This window comes from Telopea speciosissima, chromosome 6, assembly GCF_018873765.1.
Source record: "Telopea speciosissima isolate NSW1024214 ecotype Mountain lineage chromosome 6, Tspe_v1, whole genome shotgun sequence".
NCBI classification, from domain to species: Eukaryota; Viridiplantae; Streptophyta; class Magnoliopsida; order Proteales; family Proteaceae; genus Telopea; species Telopea speciosissima.
The window spans coordinates 16,149,967-16,161,139 of record NC_057921.1 but is presented as its reverse complement, the minus strand read 5'-3'; the positions used below and the strand labels follow the sequence as shown (position 1 = coordinate 16,161,139).

Here is an 11,173-nt window from a genome sequence, read left to right as displayed (position 1 = left end):
AGAGAGAGAGAGAGAGAGAGAAGCTCGCCTCGGATTTCGCCTCGTCGAAATCCGATGAAAGAAACCCTAGTAAGAGCCCTCTTCCCGGTGAAGAAGAAGCATCATTTTGGTTTCCTTTACAAATTTACCCCTTTAATTAGACAATTTCAACACGTGCAAAGCAAATTTGACGCTGGATTTCATTTCCATTTCTACCCTTCTGGTGTTATCATAGAATGGTTCGCTGAAACGCTCAGAAAAGAAACTGAAATACTTCGAATTTGAAGCTCTTCCGCAGAGAGCTCCAACAATGGCCGCTGGACGTGAGGTCTCAGTGGTAACTATTGGAGGTAAAGGCTCCTCTCTCTCTTCGTCATCTGTCTACGCCATTGCTAATGGCCTCTCTCAGGTAAGAATCGATTCTGCAGTCACTGATAAGCTACCTATGAAACAACCCCTCTCTACGTTTCCTCAGCAGAACTGGAAATCGAAATTTCTAACCGTAGAAGAATCTCGAGCTGCTCTTGTCGTCCTTCTGAACAAGCTCGCTCTCTCCAATGCTGGTATCCGTGACGTTCTTCCCGATTCGATTGTCGGAGCCCTAAATGCCGGATTCGACCCCGAAAGCTTGGACTTTGGTTCTGTATCTGCGTTTCTCGATTCCTTGTTTCGGTTAAGCTCGAAGAATCTCAAGGAGGTTGGAGTAACGGATAGGGAATTGGTTGTGTTGGAGAACCCTTCTGCTGTTTTGATTGGCATTTCTGCGCTTTTGGATCACTCGTCTATGGTTTTGTCAACTGTTGCAGACGCAGTTGCTGCCTTATCATGTGAGGCTTCAAAGGCTGACGTATCAGCATTCAATTATTTGGATTCGGGCGACGGTTTTTCTGCTAAGGACGAGTCTGCTGTTGCCAGTGATATAAAGGTTTTAATTGTTGGATCCAAGCTTGTAGGCCGGGCCAAATTGGATGCTATTTCGGAGATTCCCGAGGTTCACGGGAGTTTGAGGGAAGTGGTGAGGTCCGTTCACGCGAGGTTGCGGGTTGAGCTGAATTCTGTGGTGAAAGTTGTTAAAGGGGGTTCTGGGAGTAATGGGTGTGGGAAGGTGTTGATGAATACATTATGGCCGTTGGCGTCGTCACTTCAGTTCTTGGGTGAGAATAGTTTATGTCGAGCGAAATTCAATGCTGATTCGATAAATTCTGTTGATTTACGGACTCAGATGCTGGAACTGCTTGAGAGAAGTTGCCCTACTTCTAATAGTTTGAACGATGCATTTCGATTGATTTGGGAAGCTAAATGTGAAGCTGATAACATTAGTTTTTTGCATGGAATTTACTGTTTATTGCTTAATGTGAGAACAATTGTTGCTTGGGAAGGGGCATTAGCATTATTTTCACTTGAGAAAAGTGAGTCAAATGAAAAAGCCCAAGGAGCTGCACCTGCAAGAGCTGAAGGAAATGGAGGCAATGTAAATGCTGAAAGGAAGAGTGAGAAAAAGAAGAAGGTCTTGGGAAAGGGAACTACTGTTATAAGGCAACTTGTTAAAGACAGGTTGCAGAATCAGGAGGGAGATATGGTTGACGATGTGGAAGTGCTAGTTCGCTGGTCTCAAAACCTTTCCTTGTTTTTCGACCCTAAGGACCCAGAACTTGATATTTTCCTTAAGAAAGTAAAAGAGATTGTGGAAAGCAATGAATCTAGAAGACTTCCCAAAATTCCTAAGGTGAGAAGGCAACATACATTTGAATCTTATTAACTTATTATTTGCTATGATTCTCTCTATTTGAGGTTTGAGCCGTCATGCTGCATTGCAATTGCACAGTCACGTTCTTGAGTTCTGCTTTACCCCAAACAGATTTTTGTATCTGTTCTATTCTTTGTGTATACTGAATAGAAATAAATGTTTCACACTGAGATGAATAAATTATTGTACACTATGTTAATTTCTGTCATACTCTTCATCAACATGGGTCCACTGCATGTCTATATTGTAACTCTTTTAGAAATTCTCTAATTAATTATGCAGGATTCTCCCTGAAATTTGTGAAACTAATCCAACATACGTTTGTGTACAATGTAACTTGACTAATGGTTATTGCCACCCTGTGCTTATATTGAGCGAAGAATTATGTCATTGTTGCAGCTCTGTACTCATATGAGGATAGAATTATGGCTAGCATACTTTGCTGCTGTAAGACATGTCAAGTTCATGAATTACTTAGTTAATGTAAGCTATTTTCTGAAAGTCATTTTCCTTTTCCCCCCTGTTTGTTTAACATTTTGTTGCATTGATTTTAGTTCTTCTATCTCATTCTTATGTTTTTGTGTTTCTGTCTGCTTTGATGAGCCATTTTGTTGTATCGATTTTCTTCTGAAATTGTTTAGCGTATACTACTTTCATACTCATCAGGGTACTCGGGATTTCGCAAAAGAGCAAATGGCCATAAGAATGAGAGCATTTTCAATCATAGAAGAGGTATTTGAGATGCATGGAGCAACGGCCCTAGATACTCCTGTTTTTGAATTGCGAGAGACACTTATGGGAAAATATGGGGAAGATTCAAAGCTGATATATGACCTTGCTGATCAGGTAAGCTTAATATTATTAGTTTTTGGCTTTTCTGAACTACTTGTTGGAGCGTCTTAAAATAACAAAAAGATTGTGGACGATTCTTCAAAACCTTCTTTACTACTTCACTCTGTCATAATTCCATTATAACTTTTTCTTTTCTCCCTATTTGACATCTCATCATTCCCGAGTGACATAAGAATGCGAAGGGACAAAAGATCAGAAGAGATTGGTATAATAGGACTGATGTCCTAGTTTATTTATTCTATGGTCTTGGCTTTGTGACATATTCATGGATTATCTTGACTTAAGATTTCCTCATCAGATTCCATTATCAATAGCTATGGAACCATCATTTTCCATTTTGTTGCTTAGTAGGGGTATTTATTTATTTATGCTTGGGAACTTTTTTTCTTCTACCCTAGACTATTTCATATTCATGCATTTTTATTGGAAATAAAAATGCAAAGAGGAACAGGGAAACAATGAAGAGGAAATGGGAAGTCGTACTCAATAGAATTGAAAAACAGCAATGAGAAAATAGGAAGTCATACTCAATAGAATTGAAAAACAGCAATGATCTTTAAATTTCTGTAGGGTGTGTTTGGTTGTCCAGATACCGTGGAAAGCGTGTGAATGCGAAAGCGTAAGTGTATGAGAGTGTGTTGAAGTGAAGTGAGGTGATCCACCTCTCTTGACACACCTGCTCATCATAATTGTGTTAAAAAGTGTGGCAAAATGAGTGGTATCCCTCCCTTTTTTAAGGTTTGACATACTTGCTCATCGAAATTTGACCATTGCGGTTGGATTCCTCAACATTTCTTTTTGGCATAGTGAGAAAAGGGGTGGGAAAAACACTATTTCCGATACTATCACTTTCTCACACAACCAATAAGTTATAAGTGATGTAGATCACAGATCCATGTGTAGCCGCAGGAACAATCCCCAAAACCAGCCCAGTGTAGTTGTGGGATTCAACTGCTGTGAGAGGCAGCCTTGTCTGATGATGTGGTAGGTTTTTGTTGGTTCGATGGAGCATCTCATAATGCAGCCAAAGTCCAGATTGTGTGGAGAAACATGAAGAAGAAAAGACCACAACACTGTTCACCTTACTGTTCACGTGAACAGTATCACAGCCTATATTTGATCTTTGGGAATACTTTTTAGTTGATCTGGTGGGCCCCATAGCCAGCTGGATGAGATCAGTTTGAAGACTCAATTACCAATGCGTGGAGGACTCCTACAGTCCTACAGCTGTTTTAGATAGGTTTCTAATTAGGATATAATTCTGTTATTTGATATAATTAGAATTAAGAGTCCTGTTTTGAGTCTGTTTCTTTCATTATTTTAGTTTCCTAGTTAGTTTATTATGCTACCTTATTAGTTAAGGATTATGTTAGACCTTCCTTTTTTGTGTTTGAGTTTGTTTTTGAGTCTTCTATGTAAGTATATAAGGGGCTACAGCCTTGTACACGAATTTGATTAATGAAATATTGGCTTGAGCCTTTGTGAAAATCCTGAGATAGGATAGGTGAGAGACCTAGGGTGAGATGCCCATTCCTTTTCCCCATCCCCTTCCATTGGTTCCTGATTCCAAGCCCTAAAGCTGTCCAATCGATCCCAAGGTTTATTCAAGCTGCTAAGGTTTTCTTCAGTTGCAGATTGTTCTCATTCAAATCTGGAAGTATATCATCACAGCATTGCTATCAAGATCCACCTTCATTCGCCGAACTAGCAGAGACGACTCTACCATTGATTCAAGGGAAACTTTGGTTTCAAAACCCTAAGGCTGTTCGATCTCTGTTCTGATCGTGTCTTCTATTTGGGGATTCATCCTACTTTCAAGAAGAGTATTCAACTTATTGGCAAGAAAAGTATTCAACCCATTTGTTACTTCAGCAGGTTATTGTTCCCTCATTTGAGTTCCCATTGTTCTCTTTCTTTGGTGGTTACCAATTTGAGAACTCATCATTCTCTTCCAACCAATTTGAGATCCCTTTGTCCTCTTTTTTGTTCACTGGAGATTTTCTATTTGATCCTGCCTGGGATTAGACCTATTCTGGTTCTAGTCTTACATTAATAAGTTTGAGAAAATGGTTTATGCAATTCAGGGTTCTAGAAAAAATCTAGGGCAAAAAACTGCTAATGGTCCAGGATTGATGTAGAATCAATAGACACAATATTTGGACAGAATAGAGGTATAATAGGAGAAATTAGGTAAGTCAAAAATCTTGCAATCAGATTGAACGTTAAATCAGGCTTAGACAGCAGTTTTATTAGGCCTGTCAATCGAACAAAGAATCTTGGAAATCAGGCAAGATCTGATGGATGATCTCAAGATTGCTTACGGATCAAGCTAGGAGAAAGAACTGAAATTTTATAACAGATCTCGAAGACCAGAACTAAGAAATTCATTTAATATGATTCAAAAGAAGTTCAGAATATCAAAATTTGAATTTCAGATGCAATAATCAGTATGAATATGAGATCGATATGGTCAGGTAGAGAGAAATAAGAAGAAAATAGTAAGAAGACAATATTCAGGAAGATTAAGAAGAATAGAGAAGATGACTGATAAATTGTAGATGAGGAGGGAAGAGAGGAATTGCCCAGTTCTTGAAAACCAATTCTGTATGCATAGGTCATCACCCAAATTCTTAAGAAAACTCAATACTCTTTACTCATCATGCTCATTGTTGCCAAGGCGTCACCAAGACGCCGCTTAGGTGTCCAGGTGGATTTCCAGGAGTCTAGGCGACTCTCGCCTTAGTGCAGGGCACCTTGCACTGGTTTATTTGGTATCGAACCAGGTTCTGGCACTCTAATTTATGCCAAATATCATTTTGAAGTAAATGTTTTTATATTTGTTATTTCATTTACTTACGATATTATTCATAAATATGCAAATACCCCCCTATTTGAATCCAATAAAAATAGTTAAAAAACCAAATTCCAAAAGGATAAAAAGTCAACCCTCAATTCATTTACAAAAACTGGATTTTTGGTGGTAGGTGAAAATTTCAACTTTCTAATGCCTGAGGTTTTTCCCAAATCTAAAAATTCCATAAATCTTAATATGGTAAAACATTGCTAAAAACCAAAAGTGTGGTAAATTATTATTTTTTTTGATATCTAAAAAAACATTTTCATTCAGGACGATTTTGACAACATTTACGCACACCAAATAAGGTTTGAGTAGAATATAACTCCTTAAATATAAATCATATTTAAGCAATCTTGGATTGGTTGGAAACCTGATTTTGTGCTCTACCTAATGCAAAAAATCTCATGTAAAAATAAAATCTTTTGATCAGTCCAACTTCTTAGAGAACAAGAGCATTTCTCTAAATTGAGAGCAGTTTAATTACTTATTGATAAAATCATATTTTCTAAGAACAATATAAATCAAATGTGAGACTACAATAACCAATTCCAAGAACAGTATAAACCAAATGATGTTTTGATTGTTTCAAACTTCCAATAGCTTGCTTCTTCAGTTTTGCTGTCTTCTAGTTCTATGTTGATTTTTGATGACTTGATGTGGCTTAATATTGATTTTTGATGAGTTGATGTGACTTAATGTTGATTTTTGTTGAGTTGATGTGGCTTAATGTTGATTTTTTATGACTTGATGTGGCTTAATGTTGATTTTTGATGATATAAAGTACATATTGTAGCATACTAAATAATGTTAGAAAAGAGGGGAAATAAAAAATGGGAAAAAGAACTCTGTCCGGGAGTTTGGCCTACGCCAGCACTCCCATGAGTCTATCTCTCTCCTCCCCATATACAAAGACAGGTCTGCCCCCTTGTTTTAAGGAGGAGAGAGATAGACACATGGGAGTGCTGGTGTAGGCCACACTCCTGGACAGAAAACTGCTTCCCATAAAAAATTAATACTTGGGTGCCTTGGTCGCCTAGGCAATACCTAGGCGGGTGCCTTGTCGCCTAAACTCTTAGGCAGTCCTCCACCGCCTCAGGTCGCCTTGACAACTATGATCATGCTTAATCGATTGGGTGTGTGTGTGTGTGTGCGCGGGCATATATATAAACTCTTTAAATCCCTAATTATACTCATAAAAAGACTGCTAATCATTCTCTCACATTGAATCATGGTTTAAAAACCCAGAATCAGGATCTAGATTAGCCCCAACCGATTTTGGCTTGGATTGGAATCGGACTGGCCTTGATTTGGTATATTCCATGCATCTACAGTTTTTTCGTATAGAATTGGCCCAAGCCAGATCAGGGACGATTCAGATCTGCATGGGTTGGAATCGACCAATTCGATCCGATTTTCAAAAACCTACACTGAATAATAAAAGCTAGCTCAAATCTGGACTCTATTCTAATCAATAATGTTGGTCCATTGGCAGTAGTTGTAAGGTGTTGTCATTGTTGGCAACCAAGTGCAAACAAATTAGGAAATGTTTTTCTTGGAAGTGTTTGGAAGTGTTCAGGGGCATTTTAGTCCTCTTACATCTCTCAGGGGCAAAATGGTAATTTGGTACAGCTAATAAGCAAGTGACAGTACTCATTGAGGTGATGGTAGTGTGTTGACATGTATTTATGTGCCTATTCCTCCTTATTTTGAGGAGAGAAAAAGTGGAGAGAGAAAGAGGAGAGAGAAAGTTTAGGAGAGACCCACATACTGTGGACCCCACAAAGAGTGTCCAACATGGTTGAGGTGGCAGCCAAGTGGTCGGACAGTGATAAGGTGGAAGTGATGTGGCTTGGTATTGGTGTAGACAATAGGAGATTAAAATTGGAGTATTTGCTACACTTTGCAAAGTATAGCATAAAAGTCTCCCATACTTAGCCAAATTTTTGGCCAAGTTTTCAAATGTGCTCTCTGTTGGTGACTTTGTGTCTTAGGGGTTTGATTTGTAATTTATCAAGAGTTTGGTCTACAGTGACATGGATAGTGGAAGCTAAGGATTTATTCATTAATGACATAAAGCTGAGCAGGGGTTATGTGCAATTGTTTGAAAGTTACAAAGCTAAGCATTAAATGAATGCTTTGTTACCTTTATGGAGATCCTATATAATGGAATCCTATTGGTTGTTGGATAAAGTGAAAAGATATGAGTTGATTCCAACCTCTAGGAATCCGAAACGTGGCATCTACTTTATGAAGCTTGACTTTTTGTAAAGCTCTACAAGCTTGGGATGCGTTCTACGTACGCTCTTGAGATTCTAATCTTTGAGCATCCATTGGTTCATGCCTTGGTGATAGTGACAAGACTAATGACCCTTCTGACACCATATCTACGGCCATCAATGCACCTCTTTGTCTTGCTCCAATTTGACGGTCCACATTTAATACAATCTGTGTACCTCCATGGTCCCTTGATTCCATGCTTAGCCAAAGCTTGGTACACGTGCATAAAAGATTCCAAATGGAATTTTATCTTGGCCGTCTGATATCCGTTTTGGGTGAACCACCTATCAAAATTCTCAGCAAAATACCCTCTACGTCCCTGCATCAAAAGTACTTGAAGAAAAGACTCAAGTATTAGGGAAAACGAGAGAGAAGCTTGAGAAAGCTTTGGTGAGGAGTTGAAAGAGCTTGAACTTGATTTTAATAGAGATCTTGATTGAAGTTTAATGTTCTTAATCACTTGGAAGTGAGATTAGCGGCGTTTATGCATCAGTTGTTCAAAGTTTAGCCTTCCAAGGGCATTGGTGGAGTACTTCAAGTGGCTTAGTCCACTTTGGTAATCTCTAAACCATTTCCTTTATATTGTAAGTAGCTTATGAGATTGTTAGGATGAACTTCATGAGCTATATGTGATAGGATTTTGGGAATGGTATTTTTGTTGTATTTTCTTAAGTTGTAAGCCTTGTTGAGTTGATGCTCAACAGGTGTTTGTGAAAATTACTTACATAGTTGTTGCAATTATAAGGGGGGGTTGTAGCCCTTAACAGTGTTGGGGCATTGTTGGAAGCAGGAGTAGGGGCTCCTGGACTGTTGTTGCAGTCAAATTGTAATTTGTGTTGAGTGTTGGGTAATACATGAAGCCCAGGGTTGGGCATTACCCCGTGGATGTAGGCTTAAGCTGAACCACGTATATCTGTGTGCATTGTGTTGTGGATTTGGAGTCCCTTTGTTTTGCAGGATGGGCATACACCCTAGGTAGGACAGACCATTTTCGGTTGGAGGTTGGGGGTGTATGTGAACTGTAGCTGGTAATCACGGAGTGCTCCGGCCGGTGGTTTTTACAGGGACAGTTGTGTGGTTTGTCAAGACAAATTTGGGAAGATTTTTATCGAACACTGATTCACCCCCCCTCTCAGTGTCAGTCTGGGAATATCAAGTGGTATTAGAGCAGCAGGTTCCCCAGGGAGTTAAGCTTTACCGCCTTGGGTGTTTGACACAGAGATTGACAGTATTGCTTCACATGATAGTCACGGTGGACATAGTAGTAGGATTCCGTACTTTGATGGCACTAGTTACAACTTCTGGAAAATCAAGATGGAAGCATATTTAAAGTCTCTTGGCTACGGTGTGTGGCTAGCAGTGAAGAATGGCTATACTCCACCTACCACAGACATTGTAGTTGAGTCTGAAATGAAGAGGTTGGAAAATGATGCTAAGGCACTGAATGCTCTCCATAGCTCTCTATCTACAAATGAGTTTGCAAGGGTTGTAGGGTGTGCTACATCTCAAGGATCGAGAACTCGGGTCTCGGTGGCATCTTGGCCAGGCCAGAAACCGAGTCGAGCCGAGATCTCGGCGAGTTGCTGCAATTTTTTTTTTTTGGACTCGGACCCCCAACTCGGTGGGTTGTACACATATTTTGTATTTGAAACTTGGTATCCAGCATATTTCAGGCCATTTAAACACAATGGCATGCCCAGATTTGCCAAAAAACAGGTCCAAATATGAGTTTCACTTTGGACCATAGGTTGGTAGGCGACGAGTTGTACTAAAACAACCTAATCTACATATAATTTAGTAAAACATAGCGAATTAGCAATCAAAACATTCTAATTAGTACACATCAATCAAAACATTGAAATAAAATGTACATTACATCAATGTTCACTTAATTTGTTACAGAAAATGAGATTGAACAAGAAATTCATCCCCATATCGATCCACGTAGAATTCCCATGTCATGGAATTGCTATAGTGTTGCAAATAGTGTGACACAGTTTCCATATAAGTCTTCTGATCAACATATACCAATTTCCCTATCTTAGGGTACATGGGAGGCTGTTGGTATGAGGTGTAAGATCCACTGCTACTGTCATATTGAGTTTGAGGCATGTATGGCTGGTTTGGGACTAGGAATGTGTATCCAACACCTGACGCAGAGCTTTGACTGTCATACTCAGCTGCTGACGGCCCATACTGACCATAGGCACTATAATCAGAACCGGTGCTCTGCTGGCCAGTCATAGCCATGATGATGCTGAGATGATTGCCATGACTGATGCTCACTAGTAGTATCTATATTCATGCTTCCGAAACTTGTAAGCATGGTGTTCATATTGCTGTTGTCCTCCTCCTGAGCATATGACTGATGTGAGTGTTTGCGACCCTTCTTTCTGTTGTATGTTTTAGGGTGGCCACCATGGTCTTGATCTTGAGTGGCATGCGTAAATTGAGACTCACCGGTGAAACGTACAGGGTCCTCCTGCGTTCCAACTTCTTGCTCGTACTACTCGCGCATCCCCTCATGACGATCATCATAATAACCGCCACTTCGCATGCCACTAGCAGCAGCAGCTTCACCACCACCACCACCAGCATCACCATCACCATCACCATCACCATCACTAGCATCACCAGTGTCATCACCACCACCATCATCATCATCAGCAGGACTTCCTACAGCAGGCTCAAAAGGTTTCGGTGACTCTGCATGTGCACGCCCCTCTTGCGTCGACATATATTCATCAACATCAGTATCGGTTACAAACGCAATGGTGGGGTCGGGCCTACTCCCAGACTGATCCATATCAGGTGTACCACGATCCCTCACCCACTGGAATAGGGGATCCTCATCGTCATCAGAGTCCTCTTGAAAAATGTTAGACAGTTCAATGGGTTCTTTATCATTGGCCTCAATTCCTTCACGTATGTGCCTCATCCTTAATCTCATATTGTAGTGCACATACACAAGCTGCTCCAGTCGTTCGCTACCCAACCTTAAAGTATAAGAAAAATATAATGTAATGATGAATTTGACAACATTTGAAGTTGAATATTATGTACATATGTTGTACATAATTTTCCATAAGCAATAAGTATTTTTCCTTAATATTATATATATATTTAAAATTTTTATAATATATTTATTAAATCTGAAAATAAAATAATTTTTGTAATGGGTGAAAATAAAAAATTAATCCATGGGGCTGTAGAGTATCCTAAGTAGTTTAACATATATGAAAATCATTTTCAAACAATCACTATTCATCCTATTTTTTTCATTTTCTTTTTTCAAATAAATCATTTATTTTTTCAGAAATTATAATAAATAATTTATTACCTGAAAAAAAATCCGACTCCATGAAGTGATAGATCGGGCAAAGATGTTCAACATATATTAAAACCACATGAATCTAACAAGGATTACAAAATTTTTTTTTGGAAAAAATAGATTTGGGGAA

The 11,173-nt window shown here is 39.1% G+C and overlaps 1 protein-coding gene across 1 annotated transcript in view; it reads left to right on the top strand.

Moving 5' to 3' along the window:
- The first annotated feature begins 261 nt into the window (after positions 1-261).
- LOC122665473 (histidine--tRNA ligase, cytoplasmic-like) overlaps positions 262-11,173 on the top strand; it is a 74,568-nt gene continuing 63,656 nt past the window's right edge. Inside the window, exons 1-2 of the mRNA XM_043861626.1 lie at positions 262-1,705; positions 2,393-2,572. Coding sequence (XP_043717561.1) covers positions 290-1,705; positions 2,393-2,572 — 1,596 coding nt within the window. The 5' untranslated portion in view covers positions 262-289. The remainder of the gene's footprint in view (positions 1,706-2,392; positions 2,573-11,173) is intronic.